General features: G+C 43.9%; 1 protein-coding gene across 1 annotated transcript in view; it reads right to left on the minus strand.

Annotated features, from left to right (window-relative positions):
• Positions 1–25,031, minus strand: part of LOC119387776 (peroxisome biogenesis factor 1-like) — a 70,498-nt gene that overhangs the window by 39,255 nt on the left and 6,212 nt on the right. Inside the window, 7 exon segments of the mRNA XM_037655287.2 lie at positions 3,337–3,491; positions 7,057–7,227; positions 7,849–8,078; positions 15,367–15,613; positions 16,751–16,871; positions 17,458–18,221; positions 22,473–22,587. Of these exon segments, the coding sequence (XP_037511215.1) occupies positions 3,337–3,491; positions 7,057–7,227; positions 7,849–8,078; positions 15,367–15,613; positions 16,751–16,871; positions 17,458–18,221; positions 22,473–22,587 (1,803 nt within the window).

Consider the following 25,031-nt stretch of genomic DNA (forward strand, 5'->3'; position numbering starts at 1 on the left):
TGAGGGATGGTCAGGCGTGTTTACAACTTAAATTTGCTTTCCGTCTCTACCCATAGCATACAATTATTTCGTACACTTGTTCTGAAGAAAAAAAAAAACATTTTTTCTCTCTCTCAAGTTTTACCGAGTCGCAGCTCATCGTCAAGGTAGAAGTCCAAGGGAAGATGGCAAAAATTCATGAACACGGGGTGTTGCTGGAGTCAACGTTTCGACAAGCAGTCTTGTCTTGCCAGTTGCAGCCTTGAGGAAGACGAGAACACTGGTCAAAACACTGGCTCACAGCAACACACTGTGTTTATGAATTTTTCCATTAGTTCATCGTCAGCAGCACCACTGCTGATTGGAACAGCGGCTGTTCTATCAACAATAGACACTCCCATAAGAGCAGCACACGCCATATGTGGAGTGTTGGTCATTGATGGAAGAGCTGCTGTTTCAATCAGCAGTGGCACTTCAGAGGGGGAACGGCGGCTTAAAGATTAGCTCAGGGCGTACTAGCAATCATTGGAAGAGCTTCTCATTTTGGCTTTTTGATGTGTCTTTTTTACTTCAGTGTGCTACTGTTGTGCTTGATCTTTGTGCTTCATTGTCATGAGTGCTCCCGGCCCAAATATATTTTGTCGCTGGTTCACAGCAGCATTCAAGAGAGCTGCTGTTCTCCATGCCGAAAAAGCTAACAGCTCAGGAGAGGACAGAGCACTAGTGCTCTGTCCTGTCCCAACCTTTCTTTTTTTTCATGTGGCAGGACATGAGTTAGGAGCTTCTTAACAAGTGGCGTGGTAGTGGCGGCTGCAGCATGACCAGATTTTCGCATGCAACGCCAAGTGCCGAGGTTTTTGCAGGCTAAAGTAGGGATGTTTTCTGGAGCTTGTGGCATACGTGACTGAACTACGTGATCGGAGTCTCCTGGTGGCAAGTGAAATGGCCATGCAAAAAGCTTGTATGTTCACTTCGGAAACGGGAATGCCGAGGATGCACTTGAAGATCACCGGGGCCTGGGCATCAAAATTCATGAAGGCTGCTGGCTTTTATTATCGAAACATAACATCCGAAATGTTTTAATAGTATAGTTCCTAAACTTTAGCGCATGGCAGAGCAAAAACAGGAATTCTAAAGCAAAAACACACAGGGTCCCTTATGCATTCGCCTAAGACAACTCGAAGGCGAAAGCGATCTCCTTTTTCTTCTCAGTCTGCGCTTATCTGTGCTTATTGTTTGCCACAACCACTTTGGACGAAGCCACGGTCGCTATTGACACGATCATGTATGGCAAAGGCAAAACTCCAAAAGTGCATGCGCATCCAACGCTCACCGAGTCAAAGCAATGTTGTTTGCCGCAACCACAGTGGCCAAAACCGCGGTAGACACGATCATGGATAGCAGCGACATAGTTCTGAAGGCACCTTGATAGGTGTTAGGGACAGACTTTATAGCCTTTACTGCTACCTTTGTTGCAGCGTCTGCTTGGCCATTACATATTTTGTAATGTACTCCGTTGTATTTTTTTTTGCTTCCCAAAACGGCGCGGCGGCTATCACTTGCCCATCCGAGCGCGTTCGCGGTGCAGCTGGTTTAAAGTGCGCGCCTTTTTCGATCATTTCTCTTGCTTTGCATGTGCTGCCACGCTTCGGGAATACGTGGAATTTTTTTCATGCGCCGACGTCTCTCCGTTGTTGCCTTTTTTATGCTTCGCAAAAGGGCGCCAGCTATCGCTTGCGCAACTGAACGCGCCCACGGAGTGGTTGGTTTCGAACGCGCGACCCTTCCTCGATCATTTCTCTTGCTTAGAATGTGCTGCCACGCTTCTTGAATACGTGGAATTTTTTTAATGAGCCGATGCACCTCCGTCTCTTTTCTTCTTCTTCTTTTTTTTTTTTTTTTCCAAAGCGGCACTGCGGCTTTCAGTTGCGCGTCAGAACGCGCGCACGCGGCCTGGCTGGTTTCGGTTTCGTTCTTTGGGTGATTTCCGCTTTTTGCGCCCGCAAAGCTGATGGCTGTTTGGTTTCTAATCTCTCAAAGGGTGACCGCTTGTTACTCTCTCGTTTATTGCTCCCCGGGGCGCGATTACATCTGTTTCCGTGCGGCGCTCAATTACACAAACGACGCTGCCGTGATTGCGTTTCCTGTTTTGGGGTCTCGGAAAAACTTACTACGTCTTGTTGGCGATAAGACGAAGGATAAATGTAGCTTTTTCACTCATTTTGCTTTCCGGATGGGCGCACAACCATAGAGTTTTCTTCCGGGCGCTCACTGACGCAGTTCGCTTACGCTATGGAAGCGCGCACCAGTTGCTCTGCTGCCGGTGAGTCGAGCAGTGATTCTTCCGATGCAGACTATTCCCCAAGTGCCGAATCAGAATTTGATTCATTGGATTTCAGTTTGTCAGACGAGGATTTTTTGACGAGTTCAGACTCCGATGACGATCAAGGAGCGACATCTGAAAAGCGTGCACGGCGAGACATGCTTCAAAGACTATCACACGTTGAAAAGTTTTTAGTGTTAGAGCACGAACATTTTTAACGGGAAAAGTACTCTGGTGCACTTATTTTTGTATGACTGTGAGCTATGTTTAATACAATGCATAACTTTTATTTATAAAAAACTGCTAAGTTTATTTTTTTAATTTTTTTTATTTTACTACGAATAAACGATGTGTGTGTAACAACAAAAATGATTTTTTTTGTGACTTTACGGTCACGAAAAAAATTTTAGACAATTTTTTTCTTAAATAGATTCGTGTAAAGAATTTATTTCAGCAATAAAAAATTACACATTTTTAAACTGGATTTCGCAAAAAAAATTCGACCCTCATAGTGCTAAAAGGACTCCTTTCCCATACCTGATATATGGCTAATATCTGAAGGGGTTTTGACATCAGGTTTTGAGAAACATATGGATACTGATCTCCAGAATGACTAAAATTCTGAAATAGCTTTTGTTCTACAGTGATGTTTCACCACATAGTGACCACATGGTGTGCCTCACGAAAACAATGTTTCAGACCCAGTCCCGTCTCTCTAGCTTACCCGAACAAAGCATTATTAATCGCAATAGGCGAGAAAATAATGCCAATATCATTCAGCAAAGTCACAGCAGTTTAGTATTCCTTGTGAAGACACGGGCCACTAGAGAATGGTGTGTGGGGCCACAAGCGGCCCGTTTAGAAACCCTTGACACAGAGCAATATTTAAATGCTAGCAAACAGCGTTTGCTTTCCAAAAATGTTAGCCCTTCCACAACTCATGTTGAGCTCTGGGGTCCCAACTGTGTAAATATGATGCACTCCATTCTATTTTGTTATGACCGACCGATTGATTGATCGATTGATATGCATACCTTGTTTGGAGGTGGGATGGCAAGCACTGTGTAGAACACATGCTGTCCATGGCTCGCAGTGAGACGAGTGTTAAAGGCCTCTCTCGAGCGACCTGTGACGATGACAGCCACTCTGGTGCACGAGTCCCTCAGTGCGGCAAGCGTGTTGAAGAATGCTGTAAGCAGAGAATATATGCACATGTTAATGGCTGTGGCACGTACACATGACACAGTGCCGGCTGTATAATGCACAATCATCACAGCCATGACACAAGCCAATAGTCCCAAGCAGGTTTAGTTCCTACGTTTATGAAAGAATGTGGTTAATATAATACAAAAACATACGTCTCATTGCGTTTGACAAAACTCACACCTGCAGTGTCTTGAGAGGTCCATTCGAAGGGATGCAGGTGGATGCCAATACCGAATACAGCTGTTGCAATACCGAATAAATGAATTTCGATCGGTCGGTCGGTTTCTGTTTTCTTTTTTCAGAAGTTTGCCCTACGGCATACAGAATATATAAATGTTTCTGGGTTTAACACTCCTGAAATCATATCTATCGCATAGAAAACAGGCTGTTTGCATAGACAACATAAAATATGAACTAAAATCTGTTACTTCTGGCGTTCCACAGGGCAGTATATTAGGACCATTGCTCTTTAATATGTATCTTAACAACATTTGCAATATTAACACCACTGCTAAATTTATCATCCATGCCAATGATACTAGCATATTTTTTACTGGAAATAATCTTGATCTCATTGTTCGGGATTGCAATGACACCATGAGTGAGCTACAAAAATGGTCAGAATCCAAGTGCATGGGTATTAATGAGCAGAAAACACAAGGTGTCATATTCCGCCCCAAAAATAAACCATTTCCTTTTTCCTTCAACATTAAGCTGAACTCACGACGTATAGACGAGGTTGAACAATTTAAGTGCCTTGGAGTGGTATATTCCTCCTCTATCTCTTGGGAACAGCACATGGACCACATTTCAACGAAACTGGCTCAAATAACTGGGTTCGTAAGCACGCTCAAATACATTCTTCCAAAACCAATAAAATGACTACTGTACAATTCCCTTTTTTACTCCTATTTGAACTATTGCTGCTTTGTCTGGGGCCCAGCTACTCCTGGCTGTCTTTAACATATCTACATTTTACAAAAGAGATTCCTTCATCAGTTTCCTTCGTCATGTTCTCTGGGGCTCACCGAGTGCAGATCTCTTTTTGCAAAGTAGCATACTAAAAATCCAGAACTTGTACAAATACCGCTTGAGTGTCAGGTTTAAACTCAAGACTCGGAAAAACATAAATCACTTACGGTACCTTGCTGATTTGCATGCCCGAGAAGCAGCATATATGACAAGGCATGCAGAGACTTGGATTGTGCCGACACCCAGAATAAATTCAGGTAGAGAATTCCTGCCATTCACTCTTCCTTCCCTTTTAAATTCGTATCTACATAATAGTTTCAATTTCTTCACTTCGTCAAACAGTGCTTTGCGTGCTATGTACGTTAACATGTACACTTTTTTTTTTTTGCAGCCATAACTGTGTGTATCCAATGTGAATAGTACCTATGCATTGTATAATCTCTTTTTGTTTCTCCTTTGTATTTGTCTATTATTGTATAATTATTACACTCTGTCAAAACTGTTGTTTTATAAGCCTTGCTGTGAAGCCACTGCCAAGCAAAAGGCTGCCGCGGTTCTGTCAAGCTGTTTCTGACAGCCTTTTCTGCACCTCCACTGTCTGTACCTCCACAATACAGAAATAAAGAATTTGAATTTGAATTTGAAAGTGACTCTGGCTATAAGAGATGCCATGGTGGAGGGCTCTGGATAATTTCGGCAACCTGGAGTTCTTTAGCCCTTTCAGAGTCAATGTCGTACATGTACGTCCTCCGCGAACACCTTCAAGATGGTCAACGACGTACATGTACGTCATCGCTTGTATGTTTAAAAAGCGCGCCTTTTTTGATCATTTCTCTTTCTTGGCATGTGCTGCCACATTGCAGGAAGACATGAATTTTTTTTCTTGCGGTGATGTTTCTCTGTTCTTTCTTTATGCTTTACTACAACGGTGCGCCGGCTATCACTTACACATCCGTTCGCGCACGGTGCCTAGTTTCGGTTTCATCCATTGGGTGGTTCCCGCTTCTTGCGCCCGCAGAACTGATGGCTATCTGCTTTAGAATATCTCAAAAGGTGACCGTTTTGTTACTCTCTTGTTTATTGCCCCTTGGAGCGCGATTACGCCTGTTTTCATCTGAGCGCTGACTTATAGAAACGATGCCACTCCGGTTGCGTTTCTTGTTTTAGGGACTCAAAAAAACCGCTCCCGTCTCATTGGCGATATGACAAAGAATTATTACAGGTTTCACTTGTTTTTACTCTCCGGACATGGTCACAACCATACAATTTTCTTCAGTGCGCTCGCCCGCACAGTTTGCTTGCGCTATGGAAGTGCACGCCGGTTGCTCTGCTGCAAGTGATTCTGATACGGCAGTCGAGGGGACACTCGGAGGAATTGCCGCTCGACTGCCAAATCAGAATCTGATTCATTGGATGTCAGCCCATCAGACGAAGAGTTACTTTCGAGTTATGACTCAGATGTTGATGAACGAGCGACATATCAAAAGCGTGCGCGGCGAGACTATGCTGACTGGATCAAAGCAGACTTTTCGCCTTTCGTATTTCCATTGGACGACACTTCATGCGCTTATTTTTGTACGTCTCTGGACTATGTTTAATGCGATGCATCAATTTTTAACAGTCACATAAGCTTCTTGAGAATCTATCTTGCTGTTACTCATGAATAAATCACGCGTATGTAACAACACAATTTTTTCATCACTTTACGGTCACCCTAAAAAAATTACAATTTTTTTCTGAAATTGATTTGTCTGAAGAATTTATATGAGCGATAAAAAAGGCTACCCTGGGTGTCGCATCTGGCGAAAAAATTCGACCCTCAAAGAGTTAACGTGTACTGAATAATTGAATCAATATTTCCTGTTTGCATACAGAAAAAAAATAGAAGTTAAATGCCCTATAGCCCATCGTAAGCTCCTGCTCATAACGCAATTATACAAGCCGGCCATATCAAGCCGTAGCAATCCACAAATCTTATATACATGATGAGATCACTGAATGGTTGTGACACAATATAATGGTTTACATTAAAAAGATGCACACAGAAATTAAACAAGTATACTTAAAATGCACTACATCCTGAACGCAAGCTCAGCTGAAGGAAACATGAAAAACTTATAGTATGGCTTCATTCGAACTCAATATTTACGTGATTTTTCCGAACCCAAGACCCAAGTTCATTTAGAATGTGTCGTGACAGTCATGGCAATTGCTGTATATAAGCCATGGCACTTACCATATTTACTCGAATTTAAGCCAATATTTAAAAAAAAAAAAACGATGTGTGAAAGTGGGTGGGGGTCGGCTTAGATTTGAGTACAATGATTAAGTTTTCTTTTTCTTTTTTCTGGCCTTGCGAATTTCGGGGGTCGGCTTAGAATCGGGGCCGGCCTAGATTCGAGTAAATACAGTAATACAATTACCACCAACTATGTTAGTGTTCTCTCCACTGCCAGGCTACTGCATGACTTTTCAAATGCAAGCTCTGTAAAATTAACAGATTGCTTTCAGTTCTTGAAGCCTTGTTCCTCTTTCGGTTTATTTGTGTGTCGGGTATCAGTAAGGGAAAGACTCACCATCAGCTACCTTGTTGAAGTAAAGGGCGTCAGGACTCTTCTCTTGTTCAGGCCCTGCTACAGCACCAGCCAGCGTATCCAAGTCATCAAAAACCAGCACCACAGGCTCTCTGAAGCAACACTCTGCAGCCATGTTTTCCCACATCTTGGCTATCTTTTCAGGACGCTTTCCTGTGCAAGAATAGAGGGACTGAAATTTTGTGCCTGAATCCAGTCATGTACTAGTCAGTAACACTGTATTCGCCCCCTAACATTCATTGAGGTTGGGATTTTCTGTAGGTTTAGTAAATAACAATATAGAGTGACATCAGTAGGTAACTGGAATTATAGTATTATGAAACCGAGGGGTTATATCAAAGTGGAAAGCCTGAAAAAAATAAAACAAATACTTTACACAGAGCAGAAAAAACAGCAACCACTGTTTCCACGGGTAGAGAACACTTCGCGTTGCCAAGCTGTCATTCATCACTGCTGCAAAGTCCATCGTTCATTGCACAGCCAGATTGTTCAAACTGAATATGGTCTATGGCCAACAACAAAAAATAGATTAAGTGGATCCACTGTCAAATTAAAAAGCAAACTATAACAAAACAGTTGTAGTGCTATTATCAACACAACTCCCTTGCTTCCCATCGTGCAGGTAATCTTTCTAAGCTCAAATAAAATAGATTTGTTGGGCTTCGGAAAGGGATGTTCGCAGCAAACTTTACCAACTAACCTAGTGAAATATTTAAGTACTATAGACGCAATATCAGAAATTGTAAAGAGGTAAAATCCTCCTTAAGTGCTTACCCCTCAATGAACTGCATTCGATGACTTCAACGTGGGCAAATGGAGGGGACTGAAGCATGCACAGGGCAAGTGACTTAGCAAGTGTTGTCTTGCCACTTCCACGCTGGCCTGTGATTAGCAGCACATCTCCCACAAGTTGCTGTTGGCCACACAACTGTACTGCCGTGGGCTGTGCTGCCGTCAGCAACTTCAGCCAGGCCAGACCTTTCTCGCAGAGCTCCTTCACACCACTGTCAAAGGGGAAAAAATTAATCAAGTAATGAGCACTCTAAGACATTACATGCTCTTGATTACATCAGCTCACCACACATGATGGTCACCTTTTTGCCCCTGATGAGTTCATCCCATCATGAGCACATATGCAAGGCATACGGCAGACATTCCCAAATCATAACCGGAAACTTACCGCTGCCTCTCCTATAGCGTAAAGTATACAACCATCGCATTTCACACGTACAAACATATGAGGCTGAAACATGAAGGATAACAAAGAAACTGGAGAAAAACTCAACAGTTTCATGTCTGCATTATCCTTTCATTGAAAAGTTTTCGTGGTTAGCCCTAACGAGGCTGCACACAACGTAACTTGAGGACTCACTTTCCAGGCTATGACAGATGTTGATCCCTTGTCAGAGTCTCCTGATGTGTGGGAGTGGGAGGACCGAATGACTACATTCAATGACATTACTAAACATTATAAACTGCAGAGGAGCGTTTGCCGACCACCTCACCTTAAACTCAATAGATCGCAGTCTGTCCAATGACGAGAGTTACAAACCAGGTCATATAAGAATCCAGCACTACTACCTGTTATATATCCCGATATATACACGACCGATCAATGCAAAGATTGTGAGGCATAAACTACCTTAGAACATTTTCTATGGGAATGCCAGGGATTACTACTCAATAGTGAGAACGCAGCCTCCACCAACAGCCTCCGCACGCGATGGTGAGCTACACTGCTCAGCTAAGCCCTGGACGATCAACTCTGGGCAATCCAGCGGGCCGACGAAACCACTAGGAGGCAAGACCTTCTAGCCGACACCTAGGCAGGAGCCCGGTCCACAAACACGCCGGATACGAAGTAAAGTTTTCTCTATCTATCTAACACTGGTGGATTGTGGAGTACCAACTAGCTCAAACCCATCCGCTTGAACCCATATGCAGTATGCAATGAAACGCAATATGATGGGCGCAACATTACAGGTACCGACAACCAATTTTTACGGTACCTACTTTCTTTAGGGTAACGGAAAGCTTACAAGTCAGAGTGCCTAATCATGGAATGGTAACGTGGAAAACGCCGTGAAACATTTGCAATCGGAATTTTTCTATTTGCAGCGAATATGAAGTCGTATACACATGTGATAACACATGTTACAAATAGTGAGAGCGAGCACGATTCGTGTTCGAGCGCGGCAGTTTACTCCACATGCGTGCACGCCACGTGCATGTGCTGCGGCTCGACATGTTCCACTGGCTGCTGCGAAGGCAGCGCCGCTCTTCACCGTGCAACTCCTTTTATCTCGTAAGGAGCACAGAATAGAGCGGGGATGGATAATAATATACATATTCTAACTTCAAGGACTAATTACAGGTGTGCATGGCAGCCTCAAACTACGTGACTACATGCAGCAAAGTGATCGATTCCATAATTCAGCTTCAAGGCTCTTCCGCTATGCTGCGCAACATGCCGGTTTACTGTTAAATTTAAACTCGAATTAAAAATATAAATCCTACTCACAACGCGAAAAGGATGCTAGAATCTGTTACTGTATTTCACGTTCTTTTCATTTCTACCGGGATCTTATCACATGTTCTGGCCAGTTGTCGGTCCCTTTAACATATAGGAAGTGAGCAGAGTGGATCGGAGAATAAACAGAGGTAGTCGATGTTCTGGTTGATATTAAGTGAAAAAATATGGACTTCGACATTTCACATAATGCAGAGGACAGACATCCAGTGGTCAGTGAAAGCAGTGCAATGGGTACCAAGGGATGGGAAACACCGCCGAGGGTGGCAGAGAGTTAGGTGGGGTGGTGAAATCAAGGAGCTCACAGGAATAAAATGGAATGAGCCCGCACAATACAGGGTAAATTGGAGACCATTTGGGGCCTTTATCCCTTAGTGAACAAAGAAAATAATAACTTGAGGAAGAGCTCATCTTGTCACGAGTGCTCTCTCTGAACGGGTTCAACGAGCAGAGGCTACGAAAGGGCAATTTTTTATATCTTAGGCCAACATATTATGATAACAGATCAACAATTATCTCTGCCATGCAATTTTCCCAGTGAATTTTGCATTTAAGACGAATTATTGAAACCATTTATACCATAAAAAGCTGAGCCAATATAGTACTGTAAACTAGAGCTATGCGAATAGCAAAATTTTGGGTGCAAAGTGAATTCGAATATTGAAGTGTGAGGCGAATCGAATCGAATATTTTTCTAATATTTCTCGAATATTTCTAGAATATTTTTTTAATACTTCGAAGCGAAATTGCAGAAAAAAAAGTTAGAGAGGATTCCTAAGGATATTCTTATGAGATAGCAACATGAAAGCGTTTCTTTTCGCTAGGTTGATGAAGCACTGGCGGGGTGGTGTTTCATAGTTGTCTTATCAAGAATGTGGCAATGTAGAGGCCGAATTCTATTTATGTAGATGATTTGGTGCAACCAAAGTGTTGCCGACAACACTTTACACGTGATAGGCAAAGATGCCATTTCCTCAGCCTCTCCTCCTCTTTCAACTTCTGTGGAAGCCCAACTGATGTGGCGGACAAGGGTGTGCTCCCTTCAAGTCCGGAGTTCCAAATTTGCCTCGTAGACGTCGATATATAAGAACATCTGAAATTTTAGATGCTAAAAAGCTTCGGCTTACGATTTTTCGGATTTCCTGCCCAAATTTTAGGTCCAAAACAGCATTACTTGAGCCCCCACCTCTGCCACATCTTTCATCTCCATGTTGGAACCAGCGTTTTCTTGAGTTAATATTTGCGACCATAGCACAGCTTGAAAGGCAGCTTTGCCGCAATAACGAGGTGTGATGAGGTGAAGCATACAGAAAATCTAGGGACCACTTCCAATCTGACGTTGACTGTGTCTTGGCAAAATTCGACCATAACGGCAGGCTAGTGAAAGAAACCCACGTGACCGGTATGGCAAATTGAGGCGCCATCCATTGACTGGGATCAGAGTTAAAATCTGCATTCCGTCTCTTTCCTCCCAACTCTCTTCAACCCCCTCTCTGGTGGGATCAACTCCCTTTCCTGCGGAAGGCACGCTTTCCGCCGCCTTGCTGGCGCCGCCGACTTTGAAATCCGTTAGAAAGTTTCGTGTCTGGCGTTGGTAAGGCGTGCGTTAGCCGTCGTCGCTCATCCGTTTCATGGTGCTCGCTCGCTGTGTGCTTGTGCAACGCGATGTTTTACGTCTCGCGCTGTTAGTGCATAGTGCTTTGTTGCTCGAATACTTCCAGAACAAGTCCCGGAATATATGTGCCGGCCCCCGAAAGAACGACAGGTGAGCGTGCCCTTTGAGTCGCGGTCTTCATTGTGTCAATTTGAATTCACGTCCATACCGAGTAGCTGTTCTCTGCAGTGGGGCTTCAGTTAATGTTTTCAAAAATGACTGATTTGAAAAGGGCACGATGCTGCGTTTAAATCGTTATACGAACAAGCAGCGGACATGAAGCCCATGCGACGTAACTATAGTTACAGGTTTACAACTCTCACAGAACCGCGTGTTTGAGTGTGTGCTTTGTATTTGTCTCTGGTTAATTACTCGCCATCGCCTATAACCACGTTTGTGAGACATTAGGTAGATGTATGAAAACTTGTGCTGCTCTGAGACGAACAAACGAGTTCACTTTTGCACGAGTCGACGGCGCTCTTTATCTGATTGAAACATGCCCTTTTCTTCAGGGTGTATTTCGGAACGCAACACAGCTGATCGGTGCGCCCAGAGAAAAGCTGAAGAATTGCAGAATCGGCGCACTTCAAGAAGAGATGCCATGAATCATCCGATATCAGTCGTTCATTTTCTCCGCGTTTATCATCACTAGTTATATGAAAATCAACGTTTTTGGAAATGTAGTCAATAAAGCACGGCCAATATTAGTTGTGTTATATGTGGAGTTCATTTTGACATCTTTAAAATGATATTTACATTATTATTCTATTTTTAGGTATTTCAACTGCTTTCATTGTTTTTGCATTCCAGGAATGTTCAATTTTGTTAGTTATGATAATTTTGTGCAATATCGTGCGCATATATCAGAAGCTGTTCTGCACTTTTGTCAGTATAAAAATTGTCTTTTTGAATATGTGCCCTAGTGTTATGTTCTGTTTTTTATTCTACTGTTCTTTAAGTTCTTAACTTTGTCGAGAACTTTCGTGCTGTTTAGTGATCATGAACACGTGTATGTTAATCTCCTGTTGATAACTTCTGTTAATCTCCTGAGCCTGTATCGCACCACATTTGATGAAAATGTTGATTTTCGAAAACAAGGACAATAAAACGAGACCAAAGATATTTTGTGTTGTGAGTGCAATTCATTCTTTTGCGTTCTGGCGCATGCTGCACGACTGCAGTGTTTGCAGAATGCCTGATTGCAAATTGCGCACATTCAAACGAGCAACGAACGCACGGCGCAGTACGCGCAGCGGATGCAAAAAAAACAAAACAAAAAGCGCCCGGTGTGCTGCACGGCGCAGCACGCAGACGAGGGGGTCATAAAAGAAAGGGAAAGGGAGCCCGCGCACGCAAACAAAACAAAAAGAAAAAACCTGGCGCGCGCGAGGGAGCTAGGAGAGGAGGTGCGGCTGGTGTTAGTGTTGCCATGACGACGCATACCGTGTGCGCCGCCATTCTGCCGTTCGAGTCTTTGAATCCCAGCCGCCAGGATAGTAACTGAAGGGACGTTTGGCGCTGCCAGCGCTGACGTCATGAATTAAGGCGTCCTATGGGAGGTATACGGAGTAACCTCCCCCTGGTAACGGCGCTTGAAAGGCAGCTTTGCCGCAATAGCGGGGTGTGATGAGGTGAAGCATATTGAAAATCTAGGGACCACTTTCAATCGGGCGTTGACTGTCTCTTGGCAAAGTTCGACCGTAACGCAGCTTGAAAGGTAGCTTTGCCGCAATACGAAAGTGTAATGAGGTGAGGCATATTAAAAATCTGAAGGGGTCATTTTTAATTGGACGTTGACTGTATTTGTCTTTGGGAAGTTCGAATAGTTCGAATAGTAAAATTCCAGTGCGAATCAAATCGAATAGCAAACACTAGTCGAAAAATATTCCATATTTCGAATATTCGCACACCCCTACTGTAAACCTTTAAACATTATTCCTTAGGGGGCTAACTAAAGTCCCTAGATTTTTCCCTTTTACATAAGTACCGACAACTGCCTCCTCTCCCGGTCCTCTCTCACGCACAGCTCTGCCGCCATTTTCTTCCTAACATGGAAGATTTACAAAGCCATGTACGTCTAAGAACATTAACCACGCATCTTTCAGGGGACAATATGCTAACGCGATGCGCCTTTCTCCTCCTGCCAATCCCGCGTCATTAGCGAGCGGAGGACGCGTTTCACTAGGTGCTGGAAAAGCGTTAGGAAGCACATGGCTACCGAAAACGAGCGTTAGCCAATGAGATTCGGTGGCGGCACTTCAATAGTTGTCAGTACTTGAGACAGAAGAGGGGAAAATTTATGGACTTTAGGGCTAACACTTCCCAGTTCTATGTTGCAAACCTATGTTCTCATGCATATTGATGTGAATTTTTCATAGGATTCCCAGTTATTGTGATGCAGTCAGCCCCGAAAACTTTTTGAAACAAATAACAGTTATTTTCGAAGGGTTGGACTACTTCTTTTCAACACAGCAATCCAGTGAGCAGCTAAGCTGGTTCTGCTGTGGGAAGTTTTGAAAGAGAACATCGTCTTGGCTGCTGGTGTTGTTACCGTTGTAGGCAGTGCAAAAGGGTGACATGCTGACGCTAATGCTTCTTCGATAAAGTATTATCCATGCAACAGCCGTTCTTTAAAGTGTACGCTTTAAAGGGCCATGAATACAATGCAAATGATGACCCAAACCTGCAGGCAACGTTGGTGCAGGCACCCGGGACCCCTGTATTGACGCCGTTTCTGCTAGCTTTCTCCTTCCGCTGTATCCGCTTGCTGACTCCACAAGTCGCAGTGGGTGGAGCATAGCCGTGATTTTAATTTGCAGTAACAACGCCACTAGTTGCATGAGCATAAAACAAATCTGGGATTTTAAGTGTGTGCACTTCAGACGAACGTCAGTTTTTAGGAATCTAAAGCCTGTTTAGTTTGCCTTTCACCACAACTGTAACTAGCATTAAAGGGGTGGTGCCACCAAATTTGTGCCTTGCGTGTTCCTTGCAGCAAACATTTCTTATAGCTCCAGAAAACGTGACACATGCACCCAGATTCATGTATTCTGGCTAAATAATTTAATATCGCCTCATTTATGTGAACAACTTTCGGTTTCGGTTTCTGGGCGCCGAGTTTCGCAGTGACGTCGGAGTATAGGAAGCATGGTCACGTGAGCACACAAGGCTGTGACGCACGTAGTGCTGAGTCGTCTGCTCTTTCACACACGTGCCGCACAAGCAGCAGCAAGTCAAATGCACCGACAGTTGCCATGGCTAGCTGCAGCAGCCGCGATTCTGACTCTGCGTCTGCATCCGCGTCCGAGCCCAATGAGGACATCGACTTTTCCTTTTCTGGAAGCCGCGATGAGGACGACGTATGCGCGGCACCGTTGAAAACCCAGATAATCATTTTATTTTTGATCCCCTGACTAGCGACGACGAGGAGGCCCACGCCATGCTGGACGCTGTCAATGAGGTTCAGCAGCATGTTCAACACAGGGTTACGACTGACAAGTGGTGACGACAGAAGTTTCCGAAAGTTAAATTATAATTGTGTTATAATTGTCCACTGAGACAGCGTATTTTTCATGACAGCAATAGGGTTTCCATGGATGGATGGATGGATGGATAAACTTTATTTTGGTCCCTTGGAACGCGCTCTAGCACGTTGCGGGCCGCTCCCGCGTCGGAACAGAAAGAGCAAGCCTCTGCTGCGTCATGGGCCCATTGGAAGGCTTTTCATGGAAGCAAACGCTGTAGGCGTCTGGAGCTTGCCCACCCGAGTATTACTCCTATGCGCTCTGCTCACTCTGATCTGGTGTGACGTCACTAAAACTTTCGTTGCACCTCCCATAGGGTGACGACAGTGTTAGGCGCGCTAGCAATGGGTCTCGATCGCGTGAACGAGCATTTAGGCGCTCTTTGGAAGTGAATAAAAAATATATTACAAGTTTGCTGTGTCCAACCCTTTGTGTGTGAGGAAGCCCACAACAGGCTTTTTATAGCCTCGAAATTTGATGGCACCACCCCTTTAAGCACTTGCTGTGAAATGGTGAGCATGTTAAACCAACATGACATGCAGTCAGTTTAGTAGAGCCCACATTCGAGTGAGAGTTTCACTCACCCAAGTTCTTCAAGCCTAGGAGCCTGAAGATCTGGGTTGAGAAGGCTGATGTTCGACACGGGGAGCACCAATATGCACTTATTTGAACGCAGAGTTCTGACAGCCTTCCCAAGGTTGACAGTTACTAATGCTGAATTGCTCAGGAAGCAGTACTTCATTTCACTTTCAATGCTTTGGTTATCATTTGCCACGTCTTCAGCACCACTGTTTTGATGAGAAAGCTTTATCAGAAAGTCTGTTTGTTCCCCTGCAGAAAAAAGAACACACAGCAAATATCAGTGTTATGGGAACTTTAGGAACCTCAACAGCATAATTCATTAATCAACAGGGTGCCCTTGTGCCGCTGTACTCATCTCCTCCTTGTTAAGGTAGGTCACCAGTGCGTCAGTTCAATGCCACTGAGCCACACCATACTCTGTCTTTGACTTGATAATTAGCACTGTCTGTAGTATAAACCTGTGTTTGCCCTGCCCGCCATTTGTTGACTGTTGATAATAATTTACAATGCGCTCTGCCTGCAAGTGGCATTTCAGTTTTATCTGTGCGAATGCATGACAGTCTCACATCTTTTGCATGGTTCTCGTGTCTACTGGAAAATCCTCGTCGGGTGAGTGAAATGTCAAAATGTACCTTCCCTTTTTTTGTTTACTTTCATTTGGATTTGTGAGTTGAACACCTTTTGCTTGCATGCATGTTATGTATTTTTGCATTCCCCTCAGGGCTATACAAGGAACTTCTTGTGGTGCAACCTTCAGCAGTTGAAACAATGTGGCAAGGCCCCTTTAGCGCTGCCAACATTTGTGATACATTGCAACCTTTCATGTGTAAGGACAGCAAACTGCACAAATTCTGCAATAAGAAGCCGTCTGCTCCCTCCTGCACAGTCTACATATGCTGGTTCCTGAGAAAAGCAATCACGGCTGATCCTCCTTCAGAACTATACTGGCCCCTCATACGTCAGTGACTAGTCAAAAGATGTGAATTTGCACTCCATATATGAAACATCTGATAAATGTTTAACAGCATTAGAAATGAGACTGTAGAGAAACAGGGATGCTTTTTTCACAAGTCTTTCTCACATTACGTCCACTAGACCTAATGTAGTTGCCAGAAATTAAGCTGCTGATTAAAATGCATGTTTTTTGGGGTTTTTTTTTAATGCTGGCTGGAACAGAATTGCCAAAAGGAATTTCTTTTACAATAATTTTGTGGCATGTTTTCAAACTATATTAGTTTCCCACTGCCGCTAGCCACTGATAACATTTGTTATGCACTAACTCATTTCATATATGATCTCAAAATTCTCCAATATTCCTGCACGTTGTGAACACCCAGACAAGTAATGACATCACCCCTTAACATTATGTCAGACATGAACACTTACCATGTTCACCAGATTTCAGCCTCAAAAGACCACCCGATGAAAGCACAACTGGATAACCAGAAGCTGAGATGCCTCTACACCATGAGTGGAAGACACTGGCGATACTTCCTTCAGTAAAAGTCTAAAAAAAAAAGCAGAAAGACATTGCTTCACCAAATGAAACAACAACACTTACTGCTAAGAATGATGACAGTCATAAAAGCTTAGCAAACATAATCTTATTTATGTCATACGATTAAATTAATCTTGCGAAGCACTAAGCACCAGATGTGTGGTGTACGTAGCGGATACCCTGGCCTTCGTGCTTAGAGTTCTCTCACCCTTAACTGATAATCGTAAGTAACAATGTTGCAGATTCAGTAATAAAACCAGAAATAGAACCTAGAAAATATTGCTATGAAAAAATTATAACTTACACCTAAAGTAGAAATAAGTTGCTCAAATATTGAAAGGGTGTTTCATGCAAGTGCAAGCATGAACCAGCTCTGCATCAACAAAAAAGCAACACAGCATCAAGCTACAACGTAATCCAGTTTGGTGTTAATAACATCCAGTACAATGTTAGTAACACACGACGGCAGGGTACCAACTGGGCTTCATGACAACGAAATTTTAGCAACTACCACACAATAATGAAAACAAAAAAAGAGAGAACACAGGAATAAAATAAGCACAAAAGGTACAAAAACACGGGTGATGACACTTACCGTATTCCCTATGGGATGCAGGGTGATTGACCTCAATGCAACAGGCTGTTCGGAGGCTGAGAGTGACCTAATCTTCAATTTACTAGCATGGTCCAGTCCCAGTTGCCGTCGAAGGGCATCGGGAACAAGGGCCAAGTTGGAGCCATGTAACAAGTTAAAATCGGTCCATGCAGTAGGAACTGCAAACACTCTCACAAAGCAATTTTCACGATCGGGCAACACAGTTGCTTGTTGTTGTGAACCCAAAGGGTCACCCTTTGAGTCCAAAGCGGCTTTTTTCAGCTTCTCCTGAGGCGAGGCGATCTTTGAAATGTTGGCAATGAAAGTCAAGGCCAACTGGGCATCGCTGCCTAAATCACACAGGTGAAGTTGTGACCTCGACACAAAAATCGTAGTAGGATGTTCACACAGCAGCTTTTCAACGTTATGCGCAGGTAGCGGCTCTATCGTGAAGAACTTGCGTGGGATCACCCTGGCAGTGAAGCACACATCGACGTGCCAAGTGAGTGTGGATTCGACGGATTGCTGTTGAGGCAGAGGTGGATGCAAACGTCTTGCTACTTGGTTTGACAAAACCGAAGACCAAACCCACGAGGGGAAAGAGCCAACTGCGGATGCAAAGCTGCGCAGGCTGGTGCTTTCACTCAATGCTCTAGGTGTTGAAGAATGACTTGGAAGCACTGTTTGGGATTCTGTGCTTGGGACTACAGACACAACTGTGTTCCTGACGAGGAGAATAGGCTTACAATCCGGCACAGCAGACACTGAAAGAGAAGGGTAGGCTTTTATTATGCTTACAATAGTAAAGCTAAATGAATAAAATTAAACACACAAATAATTAGGCACTAGAAAAGATCACTAAGATTTTATTAAGAAGATGCATGTATACATGTGGAAAACATTTCACAAAGAAGAAAACCCCCATTTCTTAATGAACAGCACTTGATAAAATGCTCAATCCACAGCCATTCAAAACAATTAGAAGCACTGCAGTTAGACATCCCAGCAAAAGAAAGAACATAGATACAGCAATGTTCTTCATTTTAAACTATTAAAAGTTACTACATTGCTAAAACCTTGTAGCCAGTGGTTTAAAATGGGCATACTAATAGATCCATTCATCACTGAAACACTTCTCATTTGGCCTCATCACTTACATAGTTAGCCCCAAAAGTTTTAATTGTGCCTCACTGTCTGTCCCATCATTATAAAAAGATTCATGGAAAAAATAACATCTGTGGCGTTGCCGTGGGGAACGGCGCGCGTGTTTCAAAGGTTCCGTTTTCGCCGAACTGCGCTTCGCCCGGCGCCCTGCTTCGCTCACGCGGTCGCGTCTCAGTGGTAGTTTCGGGATCGCGTACTGCCGCGTGTGTTTTGCGCGCTCGTGAAAGTCGCTCTGACAAAAAGTTCGACAAAATGCCGCATGCAACAACGCCGGCACTACGAACCCTCAGCAGCATACCGCGTTCATCGGGGCTCAAGTCGCTGAATTGGAGCCCAGCGTCACGAGCAATGTCTCGTTGTCAAGTTCTCCGTCCACATCCATTGCGGCGATTGCGGCAAGCTTCGATGGCTTCGATGGCTGTTGTTGCTGCTGTGGGTCCCGCTACTTTCGCTCGGCTGCTACTAGTATCGGCGGCGGCGCAGTAAAGGCGGGCAACGTTGGGCACGGCAGCAGTGACGTATGAAAGTCTGATTTCAGGCGGGTGATTTGAAGTGCGCTAACGCGATGCGGACCACTAAAACGTGATTTTATTTCAAAATAAGCAGTTCCTTGGCATAAAAGTAGCACTACGAGGTTTCTGGACCGCTATTTCAACAATCAACGTCAACTTAATATTTGCCTTTAGTGTCCCTTTAAGAGGCCACATGAGGAGCTTTTTTTAAATGCGAAGCATTTCTTAGCGGCGGCATGTCCCGCGTGCTCTTCGGCGTCTGCACTCACACTGCGCACTCTCCGCACTCACATTCCACTTCTCTCGTACCACCTGCTTGCACTTCTCCTGCGTTCCTGCTTCTGCTCTCGCGGTGCATGCGCTACTCTCCTCCTCTAGTCTCCTCTCCTCTCCAGCGAATGCAGAAATACATGAAACTTGCTCTCAGCAACGATGCGGACACACGCACTTCAGGCAGGGTCACTGGGGAGACAGGGGATTGGAATGCAAGGTAAACGAACTCGTCGGACGGGTTGGTCGGCCGGCGGCTTGTGACGTCAAATTCTTGCGCGCAGGCCTGAAAAGTTCTAGGAGGTGTTGGCTGAGCGCTGCGCGCGTTCAGTTCAGCGCTTGCTTCGGTTCACTTCGCTTGACTCTGTTGATGCTTCCGATGAAGTGTGATGGAAGCAACAGTCCCGTCAGTTAGTGGGTTGGCGCAAGCAAGCGTCGGCATCAGACGCACATCGACGAGGCCATGGGTGACTACCAAAAGCAATACGCAGACACACATCCTTTCATGCTCATTGGCGACTTTAATGTCAACGTCATGAAGAGCGATTGGATAGTTGAGTACATGTCGTCACACCACTCGCTGCAACACGTATCACACAACGACCGAAAACAACAGCCAACTACCATTCACGGCACATGCATTGATCACGTCTTCACCAATTTCGAGATCCACCCACTGCACCAAGATCTCCTCACGGTTCACTTCAGCGACCACAAAGCCATCCTCTTCAAAGCAAAGTGCACACCTCAAGTACTAGACGCTGCTCAATAAAGACCTTCGTTAACCGTTTCACCTTGTCTACAAAATTAAAACAATGGAACCCCCCCCCCATGCTTCGCATCACCTCGGGGTTCCCTTAGGAAAGATGTTTAATTTTTTTTTTCTCACTCCTTTGTTTCATGCTTCCTGCACTTTCAGAGCACAAATAAAATATTTGTCTATTACTCTTAGCAGAATGGTGGTTGCCTGTTTGAAAAGAGTCATCACGGCCTGTAAATGCAGGATAAGCTTCCCAAACAGAGAAATACCTCTGTTCTATAACTCAGTCAACAATGCAAGCATTGAAGGTTTTCTTTTTTTTCCTTCTTTGGCCTAACTGATTCATCCCAATAAGACATTAGCAGGGGTGCAACAGCCGAAATAGGATTTGGAGCAATTTTTGGAACAGCAAAATGTTGCTTTTGGAGCACAAAAATCCAAATTTGGAGCAGCTGGCAAAAAAAACCTGAATTTTTTAGCCCGAAATCCCAAATTTGGAGCAGTATAACAAAGAAGGCTTGCTTTTAGAAAAGAAAACAAAGATTCGTAAAAACCATTCAACATCAGCTAATTCGTGCAAGGTGCACGTGAACATTGCTATTTCAATAAAAGCAGTGTGTTGAGCCACCCCACAGTGCGAACAATGACTAAGTCAGTGCAAACAATGACCAAGTCCACATTAGCATTTGCAGGACCTGTCAAATAATTCGACAGGCACTGGAAATGCTAATGTGGACCTGCGAACCTGGCAACCTGGAAATTTGGGAGATTCGTAAAGCAGGAGCAACTGGGGGTAGCGAAAAAAGAAAACTGGCATACGCTTTTGTCTATTGTTTCTCAAGGCCGCAGAAACGCCATACACAGCAGCTCCAAATGATTTCCAATAATATTTTTGACGCCAGCGATCATACTAGTACTCGTAATTACACGGAGCGTGCACGAATGAATAATTAAGGAACAAAATGTGCAGTGTCCCCGACAGCTAGCACTAATAGCCCCTTCTAAATCTAAGTATGCTTTTTCGCGGGACACCAGTGTACTGCGGCAAAAGTGGCTTAAAAAGCGTTCTGCACGCAATAAAACAAGCATCAGAAAATTTGAGAACTACTGTCCTTTTCCATTGCGATAGCAACTATATGGACACTCTCGACGAGTTTTTGCCGTCATCTCCCGTATAAAGTCCAAACTGATAACATATCCCTGTGCACAGTATGTTCTACCGTGGGTAAAAGCGCGCGAGTGCGTGCGATGAACGCGGCTGAAGCAGATATCAAACGAACCAGACCATCTCCGTCGCTCGGAGGGCGCATGCAATAACACCACTCCGCTCGGGAAGCCTGCGATCGAAGCATAGAGGAAACGCCCCGCCCGTCTTGAACGAGCATGAAAAGACGCGAGAGGGGGGCGGGGGCTGTCACTCGAGCAGAAACTTCTGAACTTTGATTCTAAGGGTGCGGTCGCGATCGCTGGCGCGCACGCTATCTCGGCAGCCATCAGCGGGCGACTCGTATATCCTGCTACGTGCTGCGCTTTCAATGCGAAAACACTGTGCAGAAAGAGCATCTTTCCCTGGAAACGCCGTACTCTCTTACACCAACGTTTTGTAAATTAACGTGAGATCGGATACAAAAGAGTTTGCTGCCAGTCTCACTTCGTATAGCATTACAATTTGTTGCTATCGCATTCATTGCTTCGTCCTTCCAGTGAAACTGACTTTTTTCTTTTCTTTCGCGGGGGGTTAGGGTTAGGGTCTGCGCATCTGTATTGGATGACGATGCCCACACTGCAGATGACCAACGCGGCCTCCATTTCTCGCTCAAATTTGCGTAACTGAGAAAATTTTAAGCTGGTCGGGCATTTTGGCGCAGCGTGGCGCAATTTTAACAAATTTCACGGTTTTGGCTCAGCTTGGCGCAAAAATAAGGAATCGTATCAAATCGGCGCAATTGGCGCAGCTGTTGCATCCCTGCATTAGCGGGTCAAATGGTCCTATTAGTGCCAACCTGTCCCACTTGTGTTCGAAAACTTGACATAATTGGAAATCTTCATAGCTTTATGGCTTTTTAATGGTATCAACATGTTAATCAACATTTTAAAAGTATTTTCGCACTGCGAGTGAATTCCTCGCAATTGGGAATTCATCATAGGTGGCAAAAAAAAATAACATTTTAACTTCCAAGCTTTTCTTAAATATCTAAAGGCATATATGGCTGCTAGAGATTTTCTGGTGGATTTTGTTTTAACAGTGCACTTCTTTAAAGCAATTTCTTTAACTCTGAATAAGAGTTAAAAATAAAATACCAGCTTACCAACGTCAAGTAAAATTGGGGATGAAGGTGTTGTCCACATAAGAAATTTCATGCCAGGCCAGATTGTTCGAATTTGATTCATTAGATGACTTTCAAGAAAACTACTGCATTCGACCTAAACGGCAAAAAAAAAAAGGGTAAGGTGAGAGAGAGAACAAGGTCACATTTGGCAGTCATTTGACAAGAATGTATAACCTATTCTTTGTAGCCAGTGCTCGAATGCATAGAGTACTTAGAAGGTTTTGAGAGAATGTATTGTTGGTACACAGCTGCAACAAAAACTGAAGTGCTGTATCTAAAAATAATGGAAAGTTCACCTATATGTGCTCACACATGTGCAGACAGAAAAACAGGCATCAAACTTGTCTTTTGCCCTCAGGCCCATGAAATTGAAAGGGACTGAAGCTATAAATCTTTTTTTCCATGCCAGCATTGCACATTCAATTCCTGATCATAAGAGCAGCATACCAATGAAGTCATGAACCAAGACATTAGCACAGTGATAACGCTAAATGTGAATTGTTTTTCTTTTTTCCCCTGATCACTCTGGCAAAATTATAACTGTTATCACTCACACAAGACATGCCTGCTGCCTTTCTGCACTGTACACTATGCAAACATTGTCTCCACTTCAATGTGGAAAAGTTGTCCCCAAATGTATGGCCAACATGTATAATGCACCACAATCATTACTTCATGTGCAGTCATCAATTACTCTAAATATATGATGCATGCATGAACAGCACATAAGCATAAGCAGCACCATATGCCCTGATGGCCGACAACTAAGTTCACCACCATCATTACTTAATTTCTGCTTTCCTTTCTAAGCACCAGTACTCGCACTAGAGATTAAAACCCAATTCACTCTCACTTGATGCAAAATGCTCTACTCATGCTAAGGAGCACCAGGTAACCAGATTAACATAGACTTCCACTAATACACCATTTATGGATCCCTTTTGCTATGAAGTAAAGCACCATTAACTGTTATTACTACTCAGTCCTTGCATGGGGCAAGCTGCTATGACCTGTAAGCTGCTTGTTCCAGAGCTCAACTGGTATATATTATCTAGATTAATACGAAGCTATATTGATAACACGCTGTGCATACATCCACAAAGTGATCTCTGACACTCATGTGTTTGTGTAAAGCTCTTTTTTTTTCTCTTGCTGCAATGGTCATAACCTCTAATATTATGGTAACCTTTCGATTGTACCTTTTTTTCGGTAACCTTTTGATTGGCCATTTTTCAAATTCAGCAAGAACCTTTGCTGCTTGTTAATTTATTTATTTCAACTTACTGCAGCCCCACAGGGCTATCACAACAGTAGGGCATGAAAAATACAAAGATTGGAATAGCGAAAAACAGTGCAATACAAAAATTACCAACTAAAATAAAAGGCCCAAGGCCTACTTTTTCCTATTCACCCTGAGATCTTTGAGTAGCACCCTCTCACGTGTTACGTCGGAGGGAGGACTCGGGCGCCGCTCTTCACGCGTGCGTTCGCTATGCGAAGGCTGCGCGACGCTGCCGGCAAATGTGTCCTGCTCGAGTTAACGAAACATTAGTGGGCAAGTTCATAAAACAAGTTGTACTGAATGTCCAAGCAAAATGCCCCACGAAATCGAGCGGAGTTGCCGTCAGGAGCACATTCAGTGTCGATTGCTGCTGGTGTCGTCTGCTAGCCATCAATATGTACACCTGCATGTATGGCGAGGATTTCTTTTCTTGACTGTTCTACAGCGGTGGCACACTCAAAATGACTTCCCAGCCCATTTTTGATAACTGACTTCAGCGATCGAAGTCAGTGTCTGCATTATAGCGCAAGCTATGTATACCACGAGCTGCGCGTGTTCGGTTCCCAAGCCCGCTCCTTTGGTTCAATTCCGTTGTTCGGAGTTTTAAGCGCGTGACAGGCAACGTGTGATGTCATTCACATAAATTAAGTGGTCTTTACAAGCAACAACCTTTGATTAGATCCAAATTTTCAGCAGCTGCTGTGTAAGCGCGTCGTAGGTACTTAAAATGTAAACAAGAAATAGAAAGGTTGAGAGCACGAGGAAAAAGGGGATGCACGACAGTGATATGAAATATTGGCAAGCTGTGTGGAGTTTTTTCTCTTTTTTTTTGCAACATATTTTAATCCCTACGTTAATAAACCGACGTTTGCTGACTCATTCACGGTCATCTGAAGGTACGCTGAACAGAATTAGTGTAATCATACTAACGTAGATAAATACAAAGCTTTCGTATCGGAAAGTCGTAATAAGATATATTTGCAATAAAATAGTGTAAATCACTCTCAAGGTTGACTCCTGAAAGGGCGTGGTGGGATCATTGTACTAAAAAGACTCACAAGGTCCCTTACGCATTTGCCTAAGACGACTCGAAGGCGAATCCCTTCTTGTTTTTCTTCAGTCGATGTACTGTTCCTTTCTCGCCCACCACCAAATGCTTTCTAGACGTAACGTGGTTTTGCACTGCCTCCAGGAACGGAGGGATTGCAAGGCTTTTACGCATCACCTGGATTTGCACTGCCTCCGTGATTGCTGGG

This window comes from Rhipicephalus sanguineus, chromosome 3 (genome assembly GCF_013339695.2).
Source record: "Rhipicephalus sanguineus isolate Rsan-2018 chromosome 3, BIME_Rsan_1.4, whole genome shotgun sequence".
Taxonomy (NCBI): domain Eukaryota; kingdom Metazoa; phylum Arthropoda; class Arachnida; order Ixodida; family Ixodidae; genus Rhipicephalus; species Rhipicephalus sanguineus.